Genomic DNA, 21,739 nt, shown 5'->3' with positions numbered 1-21,739 from the left:
ACTATGATTTTTATAATTAACTGTAATTATGAAATACGTGAAAGCAACAACTGAAAGGCAATAGCGGTTGGTGTATTACTTGCTTTGAATGTAATAAAAATAAAAATATTAACTCATTAATTAATCCATGTTTACAATATGCCACAATTTTCAATGTTAGGAATAATGAGATTTATAAAACAATATACTTGAAAAATCCATGTTTATATTTAAAACGTGGATATTTTTTTCATATTCAAATTCACACATTGGGATCTGCACTAATGACAACAATTTAGCAGGAGAAAAAGATTTTTTCCCACATTAATAAATAAAGAATATACCCGTGATTTTTAACAAAACTACTTTTAGCGCTTGATCTAAAATCTAACGTTGATGCTTGAGAAATTTCTGTAAGATGACATCACATATTAACCTTTCTAAGTATTATGCCACCTTCAAATGTTGTTACCATTCTTTCTCATTTTAAAAAGAACAAGACTGAAATGAGTTAATTCATTAATCTGAGTGAAAGAAAGGTTACTTGCTTTATTAGAATTATCATGAACCTATGTTATTCATTACAATGACGAAAAGCATAGTTTCATTTACGTCACACGCATGTGTATTACGACCAGAAGAATAAAATTTGGAGGCACAGCAGAAAAATGTTAATTATATTTTCAAAATGATAATTATATTTGCTCAATGTTTTATCGTAATTATTAGAAAACCTTCATAATATCTCAAATTATATTTTATTGAGTAAATACTATATGACCAAAAATGTTTATAGATAGAATAGTGTTAGAGGACGGTTTACACATAAGAAAGACTAACTCTTTGGACGGCCCTCTAGTGGCTCAGTGTTAACTTTGAAGGCTTATGGTGCTAAAAACCAGGTTTCGACACTCGTTATTAGCATAACAAAAGTATACCACTGAATAACTTTGTTCTTAAGAACAAAGATATGTCATACGTACAAACTCATTGAAATATTGTGGGATTAACATTAGGTCCTTCCTTCTGTAAAACTATTCTTCTTCAGTTATGTACAAAACTAGGTAACCTACAAACGTTTATCAGCCTCTAGATGTATTTGATGTATTGCAAATTGAACAAAAGCGTAAAGTGAAATCTGGAATTACACTTAAGTGAAGGGTCTATATCACCATATATATCAAACTGTTGTAAAAGCGTTTAGAATTAATTATTAAGAAAATGAAATAAAAATAAAAAACTAATGACACACACCTGTTTCCAGCTGTTTTTATTCGGTATCCTAAGTTTTAGATTTCCTTCATCAGAACTAAGTTGTGTGTTTATATCATCAAGAGGAGAAACTGTCTTGTCATCCACGTGAATATTAAGAGTTGTTGGACTGTAAGTACCTTCCCTACAGGCTGTGTTTGAAGAGGTGATTGGTTTAACTGAGATTTCTCCAACATTTGATGGAAACGAAGCAAGAGGTTGGGAAAACGCTTGCGGAGTACTAATGGACGATGTTAAAATAAGTTCTCTAGAGAGACGCTGTTGATGTCCATTTGTTCGCAAGTAATCATCAGTTGAATACAATTCATTAGGTGAATTTGAGATTAGTTCTAAGGAAATATTATATCGAACAGGCTGGGAGGAAACTCTTGCAGTTTGGTATTTGGTAACGGAAGAGTTTTCTAATATCTGTTCAATGGATTTGGAAGAAGATTTTCTTTGTTGTTTTTCCCAACAATCTTTAAAGCTCTCAGACTCTGAACCGTCATCATTTAAAACTTGCTCACTATATGAATTATTGCTTTCATGCTGAGGAGTTGACCTTCGTGATGACCTTTGACTGAGATTGAGCACCTCACAATCAGGAAGGGCAATTGTTCGCTTTACAGACAAATCTAGGGGTTTCTCAGCTTCAACACTTCCGGGTGGTCCATGTATACCATATCTTTCTTTGGATGTGGGAGGTAATGTGGAATATAACACTGAAGAAAACTGTGGATGAATATGGTTCTGGTTGCTGTCTGGAATGATTCCGTTATAATGTGGAGAAGATAAAGGGTTAAGAAAATTCTGTGGCTTGTACTCTGGAACATTTATAGGATGTTGTGAGTTATTTTTCAAAGGTTCATATGTATAAATATTTTTTCCTTTAGGAGAAGAGCATGGTGACACACAATGGAAAGGACTGGAATGGCATTCTAGTGTTTTAGCATTCTGAAACCAAGAGTGCACATCCAGTGAATTGCATCCTAGTTCTCTTGCCAGTTTCGTGATTTCAGATCTAGTTGGTTTAGGATTCTGCTTAAAATATTCCTTTACTACAGAAATGTTTTCATCATTTAATAAGGATCTTACAAGGACACGATGTCTATTAATCATTACTTCTTCATTTTCAGCAGAATTTAAGCATAGCTCTTCTTCATTTTCCATTAAAAAATGCGATGAATCAGTTTTGGGTTTTTTCAAACAGACGTTTTGGGATTTTGGCTCTTCTCTTGCTTTCGCATTATGAGTAACTTGAACATCATGATATTTATTTCGAGGTAGTTGGAATTCAGTATTTTTCCAACACGTGTACCTTTCGTGCTGATGAAGAGTGCTGTCATTATCGAAGTTCTTATTACAATATTGACACTGTAACCTTTGCGGCTGGCTGGTACTAATTTCTTTATCGTCAGTATTTCTATTATATTTTGTAAGTTGTTTGTAATCAGCAGTGTTTTCCGGAATCACTAATGGACAGGAACAAGGAGATGCATTTAGAAGTTCTGGAAGAATATCATTTTGCCCAATACTATTTTCAGAAACTCGGTGTTGCTTAGACACAGTCGCATCAACGATTTCAAGTATCTTTTTCACAGCATTCAAGTCTCTTTTCGGTGGATGGTTTGCAACTGAGAAATACATAGAGGGTTCGGTTTTTTCATCCCCAGCTATGAACTGAGAACTTGAAACTTCAACTCTTGAATTGGACGGTCCAGATGGCAAAGAAAGTGTTAAAGAAGAGTGTTTCCTCAGTGACAGAAGAGAGGCATTTCTTGAAGATTCACGATCTTCTAGCGTTTGGGATGAGGACATTCTAGATTGGAACAGATGTGTCATGTCTGCAAAGCCAGGTAAAGAAACATATTGTGGAGACATACCAGAGGTCTGAAAGTGGCTGGCCAAAAGTGGATGAAAAGGAAAACCAGAACGATAAGGTTCTACTGTATGTTGATGGTGACCTGGTTGATGTTTATGATACGGTGATGAAACTATAGAAGTGGGGCAATCATGAGTTCGCAGATAACCATCAGAAGTGAGAAACATACTTTCATTGTTAACTCCATGTTTTGGAATGATTGGGCGGAAAACATTATTCTGGCTAGTTCCTCTGTTGCGCGAGGATTTGCTATCCATTTTGCGAACCTGTGAAGAAACATTTAAAATCCATGTTAAATCGTTTCAAAATGTTATCAATGTGGACTTCATATTTTATTTAATTAAATCAATGTTAAATAATAAGATTAAATTTGAGTACGTCATTAATCATAAGATAACAAATCCTTACGTTTTAAATAAATTAAAATATTATGCTTGCCAAATATGTTTAGATCCCTGCTTTAAACTAAAATCTCGAATTTCTTTTTTTCTTACTGAAGTACCCGTCTTATAAGTTCTCAGTAGGTTACAAGTGTCTTACATAATTTTATGAAATTGTACTTACCTTGAGATCCAACAGTGACTAGAGATTGAGATATATTATACATGTACAAAATCTAGTTATATTTATAACGAATAATTGTCCCAGAAAGGGAATCTTAGGCAGTGTTTTGTTTTTGAGTTTGAGTGCATTGTAGATATCATCTGTTTAAACATGAAACACTTATCAGGTTTCAACTTTATAAAGAGACAGATTAATCAACAGACCAACTTTACGAAACACTGACCAAATCCAAAAGTAAATTAAAACCTCGATGGGCTTAAATGTTACTGATTAAACTTAGATGAATGGACAGCAACCGCCTGTTGTAAAAATATAAGTGTAGAGGAAAACGTTCCGAAAATTCTCTGCCTTTCATGTCCGTACCTTCGAATCGTCATACTTTACACTGGTGTTTCTATAATAGGCAGTGGTTGTCCGTTCAGCTTAGTTTCATCATGAATACGCTGCCTAAAAAGTAACATTCTATAAATTAATAAAATGCTATTCATTTGTATTTGGATAACAGCAGGAGTAAATATTTCAGAATTAACAATGATAGATATTAAGCAGCTGTGTCGCTGCTACCGGAAAACAACTAGTTAGACTATGATTTGACTGGTGTCCCACGGCACATTATTAGTGACTAACATTGGTACAATTAGTTGTGAACGTGACATGTGAAACAATTGCTCTCCTTCATGGTATGAGAAATTCTTGCAAAACAAAAACTAAAGTTTCGTTGTATAAATCTTCTGAGAAGACGTAAGAAAACCCTGAACACTTATCAACTACAAGCATTATACAGCTATTGTTAAGGCAATAAGAAAGCTAAACTATGATATTTCTGTTGTCTCTGTAGAAAATAATTACATAATAGTTTGAAATGGGTTAAAGTAGCTCATATGTTAGGAATTTTCAAAATATGAGAAATGCTCAAACTATACTCTGCAACAACTGTTCAAATCTAGGAGTAATCCCTTAAAGTCTTTAAAAACAGAAATTTGGAACTATTAGTATGAACTTGAGAGTGGAAGTAAAAAGTGAAAATACGTTTATAGTTTATTTTCAAAAAATCCTTGTAGTGAAATCCATTTGGGTAAGTAATTAATGAGTTGAAGCATAATTTGATGGAAAGTAATTGGCCACAAATTAGTTGTAAAACCAAGCTGCTAATTACATTATCGGCTTTTCAGATGGGTTTTATTTAATATTGGAAATGGATTTGGTGCATCGTAATTATTTAGAAAAGTTAAGTTGATTACAGATAGATCGTTTAGCTCTTCAGTAGCGAAGAGAGATCGTACTGCAATATTACTATTAAGTCAACATAAAAAACATAGTTATCTTCTGTAGTGCTCGTATAAAGTCTTAAATAAAAATTACTATTATTAGACAAAGAATGAGCACATTGTTATTAAGAAAATTTGCTCTATTTATTAAAACTACTGTTAGAGCATTATTTAAATGTCCACAATGCGTTAGATATTTCTTCGTCAAAATAAAACATCATCATAACTTCATTCTTCAAACCTATTGTTAACGCATTGCTTAACTTTCCATCATCCAGAATTCATGGTTCGTCTCTAGTTGCCGCAAAAACAGCGATGAGCATTTTAGGGCCATGAGCGCACTATAAAGCTAACGTTTAAATCTTGAATTAACCAAACAAAGAAAATGAATAAATTAACATAACTTTAAGCAAGGCGGACTAAATAAAGGTCGCTAAAATGCTGTGTTCAAGTATGCGATAAAGCATCATAAGGAATGACGTTCGTGTTTTCCTTTTTTAATAAAAAAGTTGATTGAGGTAGAACAGCATCAGTAAGTGAGGATATAAAACACAAACTGAATCACAGAGAAAAAAATTATCAAGAAATTAATGGAAAAACTTATTACAAAAACTATTTAAAATACACATAATTGAGTAAACCGGGGAAAACTGAGCGGTATCTGAAAAAAACAAACTATTTGTCATTAATTGTATTTCACACTAAAAGTGGCCCATGAAAAACAGCTGTCGAAAAACAGAGATAATCAAGTTTACTCGACACGTGCTAATTTAAGTGGAGTCGTTTTACACTGTGTACCTTAAGGGTTCCGTGAAAGGTTCATAAAGTAAGTCATACGATTATAGAAATTGTGAATTGGTGAAGTTCCAGATGTATTCTTCACTGATGCGAGGGTTTACGATAAGTCCGTTATATTTTCGTGCTGCTTGTGGTACAGTAAAACATTGAAGAATAGGAATAGGTCCCATATAACATAGCACATCTTCCTTGTTTTATGCAGATCTAGTAATTAGTAATGACAATAGTAAATTTGCAGAAACTGTTGAATTTACTGACATTATTTTAAATATGTGTATGATTTCAATAAGAACAAAAGAAATGTAAATTTATAATTTATGGATAAGGCTGCAATTGAAGAAAGAAATATATAAAAAGTCGGAACAATATAGAATTTTGAAGATTAATGATAATATGTAGTTGGCAGTTTACGTAATTGATCTAATAATTGGTTATTCTTATTAGTTAGGTTACTCTCGTCAGATGTTATACATACTTTTGGTTTTTACTTATGTTCTACTTAAAGCAAGTAGAACTAAAATGTTTTATTGGTATCGAGATGATTATATAACATTTAGCTATCTTGCTCTTGTAACATTTATCTTGCTTACTTGACCACTATCTATAAATAATTATTTCTGCTATTATTTATATGTTTTATTATAGCAGTATGTTTTATAAATAATTGAATTGTTCATTTTCTAATAATTCTTATTAGAAGAGTAAGATATACTGCTCGATTTACGATAGCTTAGAAAAGTGGGTAGGTAAATATATATTACATTTACGTATTTAAAGTGTACCACGTACATACTTATAATTCGATTGTAAAGGTTGTAACCGTTTGGAATTTTCAGTTTTACTTTATGGTTTATCATTTCGTCTAGGTTTGCTTATCTTGGACAGCTAGTTCAAAAATCTCACCTTCAAGTTCATAACGAGGCACTTCTTGCTTGTCATGTGAGAAGAGTAAGAACCAGAATGAGAGAATCTCTTGTCGCAGTTAGGACAGGCGAAAGGCTTTTCTCCGCTGTGAATCCGGATGTGTTCCTTCAGATGATGCTTAAACTTGAAGGCCTTTCCGCATTCCGGACATTTGAACTTCCGAAGCACCGCGCTCTCGTCATGGCTGATCATGTGCCGCTGTAGACGGTAGACGTTGGCAAAGCTCTTATTGCAAATCTTGCAGGACTAGACAAGAAAGGGGAGGAGGGAAAAGTGGCTAGAGGGCCTGGCATGACTTAGGGGACGTTAGGGTTAACTGAGTTAGTGGACGGGTTTAACTACTTCTTGCTTAAAAGGTTGTTTTGTTAGGTAGACATGAAAAGTATAAGAATAGACAGACAAACCATCCATAGAGAATGATCGAAAGGAAATAGTTGGATGTTTTGTAGGCAGTATTAATAGTAAAGCTCAAACACCTTATCTCTTAGTCTATGTGGCTTGAATTAAATCTATTAGAGTTGAAAGCAAAGAGAAGTAAAATTGTACTTTTCGAAAAATTGAATAAATGAAAACTGATCATGAAGTAGCATTATATATATATATACTTAAGAAAAAACAACAAAAATTAAATAGAACTACTTATTAATATATATACTTGTTGAATCACACACCTGAAGTGAAACTACTAGTACCTGTTTGTTCTAAACACAGCTATAAAGTGTGATTTCTCAAACATAAGAATAAAAATATTCAACACAGAAGAAAGAACTTATGGTAGGGAACATTATTTTAAAATTGTATATAGGCTTATTTTGGGGCCTCATAACTTCTTTATAGCACATATTACCATGTCCGGTCACGCTGTATCTGAGGGAGCAACTTTTGGACAACCATGGATCATAATTTCCATTGCAAAAGGCATCATCTTGTGATCTTCAAATGGGTAGGCGATAAATATCTGGATTTACAAGCTAAAACCTAGGAATCGATTCCCCATAATGGAGAAAACGTAAACAGTGAATTGAGTAGCTTTTAGCTAAAAACCAACGTTAATGAAAATCATCATATTTGTCATATCCAAAGTACACATCCTCATCATTGTCTGCTTTCCATAATTCATCTAGCCCACGAGGATAATTATTTTCCAGTGCTCAGTCAACTGTGCAATCACAAATAAATTCAATGGCGCTGCACTTAGCGACTTGGCTAATATGTATTCGTATGAAATAGTACGAATTACTGGTTTATTCTTAGTCGACTTAAGGTATGTTTAAAGGAATATGTCTCTTTTCCAGACGTAAATCCTTCTTGATTGTGTTGTGAACTGTTGCACACGTAAACGACTTCTGCCATAGGTTTGTGCTGGCGGATTCTCAAGTACTGCAGAAAATCTCACTTTGCTTACCACAGCCGGGGTAGAAGTTATGATATGTCTCATTCTGGTTACTCAAGTTGTTAGATATTAATTTACTTTACTATATTATTTATAACAAAGCATATACCGATATTGAAAATTATAACCCCTCAATTTCAACATATCTTTATCATTATAAGTGTATGAATTCTTTCTCTCGGAAAGAGTTGTTTTTGGCCCTTCCCTTAAGTGATTATTTTTCGGCGGCATCATACTACCTACAGAAAGAGCTGTTACATACCTTCTAAAAAAAATGAACAGTTTTCAGTCCCACAACAGTGTCTACGTAATACTAAACGGTGTCAAAACGTTCTTGTAAATAAACATTGTTTGAACTGACTGGATCTTAAGTCTATTTTTTGTTGTATTTATTTGTTTCAGTAATAATTTAAAACACGCATGTCTAGCTTTGTATTAATAAAACCATATCACTAATTTTTGCAACTCGAATAATATTTTGAGAGGCCAATTGCATATCCAACTGTGCTCTAAGTGAAAGCCAGACAGATTCAGTGAAATGCTACAAATAAAAGTGAACTCTCAGTCCTTTTTCTTTTTAAAGCTCTTATAATGCACTTTAAATGCCTTATCTTAAAGGTCTTGCAAATTACTTTAATGAAACTGCTTAACAGGCATTTCATCAAAATATAAACTTTCTAAGCCTTAAGATCAAATAAATTTAATAATGCTGCTAAATCTCGAACACTTGTTTCTTTAATAGAAAATTTAATTTGATAGTTATCCATGTAATAATATAAAAAAACAAAGGAAGATAAAGGCGAAACATCAACATTTTATTAATCTTCACACTTAGTAGAACGGAAGCTCATTGGAAGTTTTTGAGTTCAGCAAATAGGTAATATTTTGTGTGTCACCATTTTTCTTTAACAACTGTAGACGTTGTTGCAACATATTTAATCAAAATGTCCTTTGAAATTTTGCTCCAATGTCTTTAATACACCTCTATCTCTATAAAGTTTCAATGGAAGTAAATTTTGATTTGTCAAGCTTTTGATCTAGTAAGTTCCAGATCTTCTCAACTAGATTGAGATTAGGTCTTTGCAGGGCCCTTTGCATTATTTGGATAACTCCAGCAGCTTCTTCCTTCGCTGTAATTTCTATATATGTTGGATGAGTGTTAGGGGTCATTATATTTTTGGTAGTAGAATATTTTACCAATAATATGCAAACCACTGAGTGTACCATGATAGATGAGTATCTGATTGTTCATTATTCCACATATTTTTTAAATATCTCCTATTGCCTAAGCATGAAAAGACCCTAAAACCATCACACCGCTTTCCTCATGTTTCATGGAAGGTTCAATGCATCGACGTTAGTATTTTTCATCCTTCTTTCGCCAGAAATACAACCTATTCTTTAAACCAAATATTTCAAGTTTGTACTCATCTGTTCATAACACCCTTTTCCAATAAAGAGTCCACCTTTTGTACTTTTTAGCAAATTTCAATCTCTTGACAATATTTGTAGATCAGAGTAAAGGTTTTTAACTGCTACACAACCAAATATTCAATTTTAGTTGAGTCTTCTTGATACCGTATACCTGGACACTTTTTTCTCATTTGGAACATAATTATTTCATGAGAGAGATCAGCGGCAGTCTTCCTTCTCTCCCAAAGGTTGAATAAACAAATATACTTAACATCAGTATCATTGAGTTTAGGTGTTTTACCTCTTTCCTTCCTATTTTCAAATTTACCTGTCTCGATCTCACACTCCAGGGTGTAATTAACAGTATCTGGGGAGCGTTTCAAGTCTGCAGTGACTTGTCAGAGAGTCCAACCAGCATCACGAAAAGCTTTTATGCTATACTAACAATTCTCTACCATCTTGGAGCCGTGACATGATAACAAAGCTTTATATATAGTGTTAAACACTGTTTTTATCCAGATTTATTCGTGGAATGTTATTAAATTGATTTTTTCTAATATATACCGGTATTATATGCTAGCATTTTTCCATATAAAGACACTACATGAACTACCATAACAGTTATTTCAGACCCTAAATTTTTCAGTATGCTCATTCAAGCACAACCCTTACGAGATGTCCTTGATACAAATATGTGGGAATTCTAAAGAATGATAATATTATCACCCTGACACATTCAGTTGTCAACAGAAATCAGTGGAGCATTACCATAGTGTTGAAATTTACATTCTGCAATGGCATGGAAGAATTAGCACCATAAAATGAAAAGAATGGCAAAATATTATCTTGTCCTGGCACTTTTACACAGTACTGTATTTGTGAAATTCTATCACGAAGTCAACAGAGTATAATACTTAATTCTGTAACAACATTAGAATTTTACATTTTGTTAAAATTAGTGTAATTTAAAATATTTTATACGTATACATACATATGTATAGTATCAATAATTTGATTTGTTCAATGTTAATTTCATTAGCTTATTTAATAAATGGGAATTTATGGGGACTTGCATAACAAGATATCATCAAGTTATAAATAATAATATTTACAAAAATTAGTAATTACAAAACATACCTGACTGGCAGCACAATGAATTAGTTCATGTTTTTCGAGGTGTTTCGGATCAGAGAATGAGATTTTGCATTTGGTACAAAAGTGTTTGTGATCATCCTCTTTTCCATTGGCGCTACCTACATTAGGATGTACGTCTCTTAGATGGTCTCTGAGAGCATACAGAGCATTCTGTCCTGTGTAGCTTTGTTCACAATTAGTACAACTCACTGTATAATCAGTCACTACTTTGGAAGCACCTGTTTGCGAAAATAAAAGATATAATCAGATGCAAATATGACATAAAAATACATCATTTAAATATTAATGGAAAAATCAACATTATGCATAAAAATAATATATTAACGTCCATGCCAACCAGTTTTTAGTTTTAAAATAATATGATCACGCGCTTCAATTACTTTAAATCCTCTAATACTAACATGCACAAATAAAAGCTTAAGTTTTGGTTTTCTTACTTTTCTGACTAAAGGAACGAGGGGAATCAAATGAAACAAATATCTGTTACAAGTCACCCGATAAACGAAAGTAAACTATTACAAATAAACAGTTCTAATTTAAATCACTTTTGCGGCAATCTGCATCGATTTTTATTAGCTTTAGTTTAGTTGTTCCGTTTGAGTTCGAGCCATCACAACTACAGAACACCAGGTAAATGAGTCACAGTAGTACTGTGTGTGCAAAGTTGACATCCGATTAGAGTAACGACTTCTATTCTTGTCGTGCGTGAATCCAATTCCAGTTATCAGTAGCAAATGAGAAATTTGTCACGTCCATCCGTCAGGCTAACCCTGACGTGTGTATCCGATAACATCTTTATCTGCATCATGCCAAGTTAGACGACGAGAAAGAATCAGTCGTGATGGATAATATATAGAATTCTAACAGTCCTGCGTATCATTCCTTGTTTAAAGCTGACTAAATATAGTGCTTGAATTAGTGTATGTGTATCATTCGAAAATGTCAGCACATATGTATTTGATGACAACTCTAAACACATTCATAACATTGAAGAAAATAAAAAATAAAATGAAAACAAGTCAACAAACTAAAAACATTTTTTTCATTGTGAATTTTATGGATAACGGCTTTGAAGTTAAACACAGCTACTTAATGAGCTAACTGTACTCTACCCACCAGGAGTATAGAAATCCAGTTTCTAGTGTTGTGAGTCCACAGACATGCCGCTGTGACACTTGGGGGCTTATGGATGAGATAACTATTTAAAATTTCAACATATCCAAGGGTGTAAATTTACATTACTATAACTTAAACTTCTAGCAAAAAAACATAACATCGCAAGACAAAGGGTCAGACAAACGTCTGACAGGAGACCACAATATTATGATTAGTTAAGTTCACTGTTTTACGTAAGAGTGTGTTGTGTGTGTGTTTTTCTTATAGCAAAGCCACATCAGGTTATCTGCTGAGCCCATCAAGGGGAATCGAACCTCTGATTTTAGCGTTGTAAATTCGTAGACATACCGCTGTACTAGCGGTGGGCGTTTATCGTAAGATACAGAAAACTATTGCAATTGCCAATGCTCATTTTATATTATTTTATTTAAGTAAAATATTTAATTTTTTTTAACTCGACAAGTACGTTATTCAAATTCTATTTACTCAGAACGCAAGCTACAAGTGATTTAACCCTAGGTGTTTTCATTCCATCTCTATCTCAATATGCAGATTTTAAATACATCAACCGGAAAAAAACACTGCTTTCGTAACACTGAACTTCTCTATATTTTCATGCGTTACAATGCATTTGGCATTAAAATTTTTATCAGTAGAAAAATATTCGAGTATTAATCGCAAATAGAAAAAATAAAAAAACATTTTGTGGGAAAAGTGATTTAAGTTACAGTATTTGAAATTCCTAAATTTTCATTTTGTCACTTCGAGATAAACGTGAACATAAATATCAATATATTTGGCACTTGGATATTGGAAAGTTTTCCTCATTTCAAATCTTTCTGCATGCTCCTAAAGCGATGAAGATTTACAACAACAAAAACTTGTTTGTATGTTATATGAAGACTCCACTACACAACCGCTAAGAGTGGGAAGTTGCTTGAAGAAGAAGTCTACAAGCGACAAACGAGTAGTTCAGGTAAAAAATAAAAAAAACATCACGAAATCTTAGCATGCGTGAAGTCGTCCACCAATACTGGCATCAACTCGATCACAAAGGACGCCTGGAACAGATCTGATTAGCATGTTAATAGGAGAGCACCTGTGCTTCTCCCCAGCCAAAAGATAAGACCTAACAGCGCCATTCTCGACGGCCGTTTATGACTGTGACGGTTAAGACACGACAACTATCCCTGCGATAGCCCGGAACTGATAAGACTTCGGATGCACGCTCTCGGCGGCCAGGATAGAGCCTTCTAAATAGGATGTCATTCATTCTGTGCTAAGCATGAAAGAAGAAGAATATATGTAGATGAAGAATAAACTCGAAAGTTTCTCGCTTCCAATTACAATGGCTTCCCTGTAACCAGGATGAGTAATTGTATGAAACAGATATGATCTTGTGTTCACCATGTTGACCAGAATGGTATTTGATTTAATCCATACCTTTTTCCTCAGCCAAAATAACAAGACAACAGATCATATAATCTCTCCATGAAGACAGATTAAACCCAGAAGGAAAACTGGATATCTGAAACTAGAAATAATCAAGAATATGTATTTGAAATCTAAGCACACACTAAACACTAAAAGAAAAATTATATTTCTTTAATAAAGTAAAGTGATTAGATAGTTTATGCTAATATAATCAATTTCCTTGGCAGATAATTCTGAGTTTACCCACGGAAAGTGTCAAAATAAACTTTGTCATTTACAACCGAAAGTAAAATATGAAAATATAAAAACGAATTAATAGTTTAAAGTGTCAGTTCAATACACTTTACACCGGAACAGTTACGCATTAAAATACTGTTTTATTAGTGAAAAGATGCACCATTCTGTCCACCATAAGGAATCGAACCTCAGATATTTTCTTTTTAAGTTGATAGACTTAACTCTGACTCACAGAGTAAGGAGAAGAAGAAAGATTCCCTACCTTGAACTGTACAATCTGTACACATGTATTTATACTGTTTGAGAGAAGTCTTCAAATTATTTACACATACGTGAGTAAACGCATAGAAATATTGCTTATATCAAGAACTGACATGCAAACATAGTCCAGTGGTGGGTGAATTGAATGATAAATTGGACTTCATATTCATTTTTAGTATATTGAACAAATTGTACACTGGACTTCATATTTAATTTTAGTACATTGAACCAGTTGTCAAATGGATTCCATATTTATTTTTAGTATATTGAACAAGTTGTCAGTGGACTCCATATTTAATTTTAATATATTGAACAAATTATCCATTGGCCTTTACATTTATTTTTAGTATATTGGACAAGTTGTCCGCTCAATAATTCAAAAGACTAAATTTGTGGCACAAATGATAAATGTTCTTGGAATCCTATATAAACATAGCTTCACTGGGTTCAATAATAGGAGATTATTCACGTTATTAAATGAATCAGATTGTTCAAAATGTCTTCAGTTAAAATCATAATTGTTTTGATATTTGTACATTTTAATTATAGGTAACACAAACTCCGCAAACAGCTCAGTTAGCTCAAGATCATTTTCTTTAGAACTACAGGTTTAAAATGGCCAACATTTGCCACAGCACAAAAAACGTACACGTACCAATTAGTATTGTAAAAATTATTCACATCTCAATTTTAACATTATACAATTGTAATACATATTTCACTGTAGTTATTCATATCTTAAAGGCGTAAATTAATAACCAAACTACTCTTGGTTCCGTGATGATTTACTGCAAAATACAAGAATGTTAATGAGTTAATGTAACTCACTGCTTCTTTTGATGAATTGAAGTAAAATACGAAGGAAGATAAGTCTGCTTACAGTGTCAGAAAACTCATTGAAATGGAACAACAAGAAAAATTGTCCCTCCCCGGATAGTTGCTGAAAAACAACCAGTGTCGTTTGAAATGTCGCAAGTGACTATGCAAGTCACGTGAACCTCATCAAAAAGCTCAACCATGCCGAATAGCGACAAGCCTGGAAGAAAGCCTGCCGACTTTTAATGTCGTATTGCGCCAAGAACCTGCAGTTTTCTAAGGAATAGAAATTGTTCAAAGCATTACAATACCATAACTAAACAGTGATATAGTCAGCTGAAAAAGGAAAACTGAAAACGGAGTCGAAAGACAAAGAAAAGAAAGGACTAGAAAAAAGATGGAAAAGTAAAGTGAGCTATTACAGGCATGAGCGGCAATATTTATCCCTAATTATGTAATTCTAATTTCTAACTTCGTCCTACAGGTGTAGATGTCGATCTAATAGTTATTACATCCATACAACTCTTCAGTTTTGCTTCTAAAGTTGATGCTCAAGTTCTATATGAATATTCTATAATGTGTGATGTTGGCTTTTTATTCTGGTTGAAGCACACACACATACACATATATTATTTCAAACAGCTTGGATATAAAGAAAACATCGTTCAACCGTAAAAACAACCTCATGTATGAAATAACATCCTAATTTCAAAAATAGGAACATACTTGTGTTCTCAACACTATATCCCAAGTTATATTTCTTTGTCTACTACCAATCATGAGAAATTTATTGCTTCTAATGAAAGTGAAAACCACGATGAAGTAAAAACGTGATACTGAAAGTAGTTCATAGGAATGATGAAATGAAACTTATCCTCTAGAGTTGGCATTTTAACATTTATAATGGTTCCATACCTGTGGAAACAACACAATGAAACCTAGGCCAGAACGTATTACAGAAAGAAGAATGAAACTTTTTTCGTAATTATAATAATTTAGTAAAAGAATTGTAAATGTGCCTACGTGCGTGTTGAGCTACTTTCTAATGTCTGAAAAGTCTGAACTTGAGAAAACGCAAAGTTCAACAAAAAGCTAATACTGCTAAAAGCGACAGCCATAGAAGAAAACTTGTCATACTGAGAAAATAATAGTTGGTTTTCAAGGTTTTGAGTGTGACATAGCTAAATAGTTTTAAAGCAAAATTGCTAAAAGAAAAGCAACTACAATCCCAGTGTTAAAATGTTTTGGAAACGAACAGGGGTGTAGATCCTGGGGGGATGGGGGATACATCCCCCTTCATTTTAGGTGGGGGTATGGTGCATACAATTATCCCCCCCTACAGTTTGGTCTGTTGAATTGTTTTATTGCATCACAGGCTTACAAATTGTTTGTTTGTTCTTGTGATTCTCGTGTTCTTACCAATCGAATTACATACTTACGCTTAGATGTAGGCTTTTGTAGTAGCCGAAATGTACATCTTTAATATAGGCGAGCTTCTAAGCTTTTCGATCTAAGCGATAGTTCGTAAGTATCAGTCAGTAGGCCTATGTATATATGCAAGTATCGTAGCAACAAGATTACTCTGTGACTGCATGTTTACAGCTTTCAGGTTCACGTAATTAGAGATTACCAATTTGCAAATTGAACAGTCCACATAAGTGGTTGCGAAAATCATCCCCCCCATCGGGTGTAAAAAATCTACGCCCCTGGAAACGAAGACATAGAAATGCGAGCTGCGTGTTCTTTAGGGCACAGAGAAGCTCTTATGAATTCTCCACACTCTGACTTTTGTTCATGTTTGTTACATATACAATCAAGAATATTCTTTTCTTTATCTTGTTTTCTTTTTACCGATCTGGTTTTTCTTCGTGTTACAAAATCTACTAATGATGGCATTTCTGTACCCAGCTTTGCTCGCCCTTTAGGAGTCATCTCTTTCTCAATGCAGCAGCCCCAGAGTAATACCAATTGTGGCCGTCGTGTCGCCAGCTCGCTCACCGTGATAAATCATCTACCTGTCAAGGGTCGCCGGTAGGCAAGTTTTTTAGCTCGGGAATCTTGGCTCCAACCTTCAAGCTGGAGACAAGATAACTATCCAGAAGCCACCCATGTTTTTCTGGATCCTGCTAACGGTTCTGGTAATCGATATGTAGAACATATCAGAATTTAGACATCACTTAGCAAACTGAATAAAACGAACGCTGTTTTAGCGATAGAGGAATGTGCAGAACCTCTGTGTGGTATAATTTACATAAAATTTACAGTCGATTTAGCACCGCCTCAAGATACTTTAGTTATCTATCTGTCTATTGAATTTTTCAGAGAAGAAAACGCATCCAAAATGATAACAGTTATAATTTTAACCTAGTAAAATCACTGTTACGATACCATAGTAACTCTTTCATAGTTTCTTTATCTCCTGAATATTGAGAAATGTTTTATTTCCTAAGACATCGAACGAAAAAACTTGCAATGGAATTTTAAACGCTTTATAATTATTTTTTAAGTTTTGTATAATCCATATTACCAAACAGATTAAAACATAATTTATATGCGTGTTTAGACAATTCCAGTTACTCCTTTGAGAAATGAGTTGTACAGGGTACACTGGTTCGGAACATATTGGTGCTTTCTTCACTAATTGTGACAAGCAAAAGAAAATTCGTGAACTGTTCGTTTATAAGGCGTGCGACTCGTAATCTGGGGTTCGCATCCCTGTCGCGCCAAACATGCTCGCCCTTATAATTAATAATGTTAGGCGTTATAATGTGAGGGTCAATCCCACTATTCGTTGGTAAAAGAATAAATAGCCCAAGAGTTGGCAGTGGGTGGTGATGACTATCTGCCTTCCCTCTAGTCTTTCACTGCTAAATTAGGGACGGCTAGCACAGATAGCACTCGAAAAGCTTTGTGCGAAATTCAAAAACAAAATCGATTGTAAGTTTGTTATGCATCATTCAAATATCACAATATAACATTTGCAGATACCTGTTTTCTGAGATTCTGCGCCTTATTATACAAATATTATTTGTAGATAATGCACAGAATAAAAAACAAAAGACACTACAAATATAAACCTAGTTCTGTTGAACGGGATGCTCTCACGCTTCTTAACAAAAGAAAGGACTTTTAAAGGTGCTTACACGTGTACATGTTTAAGGATGTTATCAAACTTGTCACCATTCTTTGATATATATATATATATATATACACGTGTGTACACAGTTCAACAATTTATCTAACTGCGGTTTCTAAAAATGCAACCATGTCTTACGCCTTATATACAAACACACACACACAAATAATTATTAAAATTAACACTGAGTCAATCGTGTTGGGATGTATATATATATATATATATATATATTGTGAATATTGTTTGGAACTCACTCGACAACAACATATTTAGAAACAAAGGCCAGTGTCTCAACTAATGACGTTTTTTATTCAGTATATACCATAACTTTCATATCTTATTTTGTAGGTTGCTACAAAGATGCTTAAATATTAATCTGTAACAACAAAATATTTATTACAGCTTCTAAAAAAATTTTCATTGTAACATAGTAACCAATGTTTTTGCTGCCGATATCATTATTTGTTACAATAAATAATTAGTTAATTAAAGTTTGGTAATTTCTAATATAAGAGTATTTTAAATGGGGGAGATGCATTGATAAACAGATGAGCAATCGACTTGCAAACGAATAGACAGATAATCAGAATTTTATTTGAAAAGAGAAAAGTCAGGAATCAAAAACTCATTCACTGCAATGAATCGCTTGAAATAATTATTGTACTTCTTAAAACCTGTGTTCACATTTGTTCCTTTTTTTTTCTATCCTTTTATCATCTCATGCTGATAAATCCTAGCAGAACATGATAATTCTGCAGCACAATTTCTTACACCTCGTTAGGACTTTTTCCCCATCATGGGTTCCCCATTTCATAAATTTGTGATTGGTACTTCAAATCGATGCTAATTTCTATACTATCTTCATGTTCCTTGTGTTTGTTTTTTTTTCAGTTGATAGATGAGTGTGTTACCGACGTTCTCGGGGAAACTTTAAAGAAATTTGCAGCTCTTTTCAAGTTTACACCTCATTGCTGGGTATATGAGAAATTCTTCATACAAAGAACCAAGAGTGTGAAATTATTCTTTTCTGTCACATCCTGATGCTGTTATATAACAAAAAGTGCCATTGTTGTCAAGTTTTCCTCTTTTATTCCATGCGAACCATTTATTTCAACGATAAATTAAAAATATTGCCATAAATAAGTAGCAATCTCAGTAAATCAGTTGATAACCCGTAACACCGTTTCTTTACATGTAAAAGAAGTCTTGCTGTAATGAGCTCTGTGATAAGTGTATTATGCATCCCAAGTTCAGGTGTTACAACTATTCACGGAACTCCATATTGCTATTTACCACTACAATCAAATCAAGTTGTTATCTGCGAACATTTTAGTTACGTGAAACGTTCGACTGTATACAAAACTAATTTGTTTCGCAGTGGTTCGACTGTTCACTTTAACTTGTTTAATAAGTCATAGCAATAATATCTCACCAACAGGTAATTAGGAATTATCTGTTTATTTTGTTTTTATTGTTAGTTATTAAAATAATAATAATCATCTAGGAAACAGAGACGTAGCTTGAGCAATCCGACTTAATATGTAAGTAAACATTTCTAACTAAGAAGGAATGGTTTTGTCATAATATAGCGGTGGGAAGACACGTACACCAAAAATAATGCATTTGTTACTCTCTTCGAAAAAGCTTCTTTTCTCCGCGAGTGCTAGTGATAATTTCTTGCAGTCTTTGACTGTCTCCTCCAGCTGTGCTTCTGAACGTAACAAATGTGCAGTATCTCGTCTTTTGTAGCATATTATAATATCTAAAGGTAATATTAATACTCCCATTCATAGAACTATTATCTAACTTAAGTATCTACCAGTTTCACACTTAAGCTAATGTTATTTTTACTTATTTACTCCCTTGTCTTGTGGTGAAATTAAATAACTAATGTTGTCCACACTATATAGAATATCAGTTAACCAAAGAATTGTACACAAACATGCCATTTATAAGATAGTAACAAAAGCAAACAAAAAGTACACTTTTTCGTAAACAATATTCTAAAAAATTATTATAAAGACAACGTTTAGTGTTTGTTTTTGAATTTCGCACAAAGTTACTCAAGGGCTATTTGTGCTAGCCGTCCCTAATTTAGCACTGTAAGACTGGAGAGAGTGCAGCTAGTCATCACCACCTACCGCCAACTCTTGGGCTACTCTTTTACCAATAAATAGTGGGATTGACCGTCACATTATATCGCCCCCACGGCTGAAAGGGCGAGCATGTTTGGCGCGACGGGGATGCGAACTCGCAACCCTCAGATTACGAGTCGCAAGCCTTAACACGCTTGGCCATGCCAGGCCTAACGTTTAATGTACTGTACTCGATATTTGTTAGAACATATTCAGCTGAAGACAACGATGCTCGTGAAGACAACGTTAACTAAGGTAACTAAATCTGAAGTCCATATTTTTATCATTCCTTCAGTTGAAATACACACTGTTTGTTAGTATAAAATGTTTTTATTGGCCTACATGGCATTTAGTAGTATCACATCTCAATGTCAAATCATTTTTACAGTACTAGTACGAGCTTCCAATCAAAATTATACTTGAATAACACTTCTGCTCTACCTCAATAGTTATATGCTATTTTTGAAAATACTATTCACTCAATACTTGAGCTTATAAGGTCGGATGGGTTACAACCTAGAAGGTTTACAAATTTTAATCGTTCAATCTTGGAATTTTAAATTTTTAATGAAGCGCAAACATTTTATTCGAAATGTTAATGCTTTTTAATTAAGAAAATTAATGTTACATTTAAAAAATTGCTTATGGTTAATATGGGAAAAAGTTGTAACTTCCAAACATATTTAGGTTCCATCATTTCTTTGCACTCTAATTTTATATTGAACGTCTTGTTTTTTAATAATTAAGTTGAAACTCAATAAACATAAAAATGCTAAGCAATACCATTTGTTACCAACATAGATAGAGAAACGAACAGAATTTCTATAAGCTTGTTATTCTAATATAATTTATTATTTCGATTAATCACTCAAAGTGTAGTCTGTAGCGATATATAAAATTCACTACAAGTTATTGTTAGAGGCTGGTGGTTAGGGATCGAAACTTATCGCCTAACATATTCATCCGTTTCAGCCGTGGGGACGTTATAATTTTACAATCAATCCTTGTATTTGTTAGTAAAGAAGTAAGTAACCCAAACAAAGCGGTAGATAATGTTGATTGCCTGCCTTCTCTCTAGTTTATCGCGTCACAATTAGCGCTGGCTAGCTCAGATAGTCCTCGTGAAATTCTATAGAAACTAAGAATTCCGCTTATCTGTTTGTCAGTTTCTTTTCCTCGCCATAACATCAAGTACTAATCTGTTTTTTTATTCACTACTTTTGCCGAATATTAGCAATGAGTAAAAGGACTGTGCATTTAAACCAAACATAAGTTCCTGCTAGTTTTATCACTAAGCCTCAGTATAAGGATATCACAGAATTTAAAACATAACTATTTAGTACAGTTTTAATGCATCTCTTAATCGTTTTTATACATTTCTGTGTTATTTTTTCTTATTTGTGAGTATCCGTGAGCCATTATATTTAGAATTCCCTCTAGTCTTACACTGCAAAATTAGGGACGGCTAGCACAGATAGCCCTCGAGTAGCTTTGTGCGAAATTCAAAAACAAACAAACCCTTATACATTATGGAGATATATAGTTATTCATTCTCTTTAGTAAGTCATCGTAAGGAGTTTTCCTCTGGCAGTTTGGTTTTAAGTAAACCAGTTTGTGCACGCTTGCTTATAACTGACGAATCGCTGCACCGACTGCCACCAAATCCCGCACATATCCTTAGGTCACCCCTTCCAGAAAGTGATGTAGGTATTCAACTGTCAAATTTGACCCCTATGCCACTTTCATGAGTCATTATATCTTCCTCGTGTGTTAAACAGGTACCGTAGTAAGATGAAAGGTTTAAATTTCATGTAATAGTTTATCACAACTTCAACCATCAAAACTTGTGGAAAAAGTGAGCTATAAAACAAATTGACCCCTGAGATAATTTTCACTTCTCTAATCTACGATACGCTAATGTTTCTACATAAAGAAATACAAACAGTAATCTAAAGTTATTGTATGCATACCAATAAT

General features: G+C 33.6%; 1 protein-coding gene across 30 annotated transcripts in view; it reads right to left on the bottom strand.

Moving 5' to 3' along the window:
- The window catches only part of LOC143240044 (uncharacterized), a 197,335-nt gene that overhangs the window by 7,445 nt on the left and 168,151 nt on the right, over positions 1-21,739 (bottom strand). For 27 of the 30 annotated variants that reach the window (XM_076481841.1, XM_076481854.1, XM_076481832.1 and 24 more), the window contains 3 exons: positions 10,610-10,845; positions 6,646-6,912; positions 1,234-3,378 (listed from right to left, as the gene is read on the bottom strand). In XM_076481841.1, the coding sequence (XP_076337956.1) occupies positions 1,234-3,378; positions 6,646-6,912; positions 10,610-10,845 (2,648 nt within the window). The remainder of the gene's footprint in view (positions 1-1,233; positions 3,379-6,645; positions 6,913-10,609; positions 10,846-21,739) is intronic. The other 3 variants (XM_076481838.1, XM_076481863.1, XM_076481864.1) reach the window with 1 other exon arrangement.

This window comes from Tachypleus tridentatus, chromosome 13 (genome assembly GCF_004210375.1).
Source record: "Tachypleus tridentatus isolate NWPU-2018 chromosome 13, ASM421037v1, whole genome shotgun sequence".
In the NCBI taxonomy this organism is placed as follows: domain Eukaryota; kingdom Metazoa; phylum Arthropoda; class Merostomata; order Xiphosura; family Limulidae; genus Tachypleus; species Tachypleus tridentatus.
This window is presented reverse-complemented; position numbering and strand designations above follow the sequence as displayed.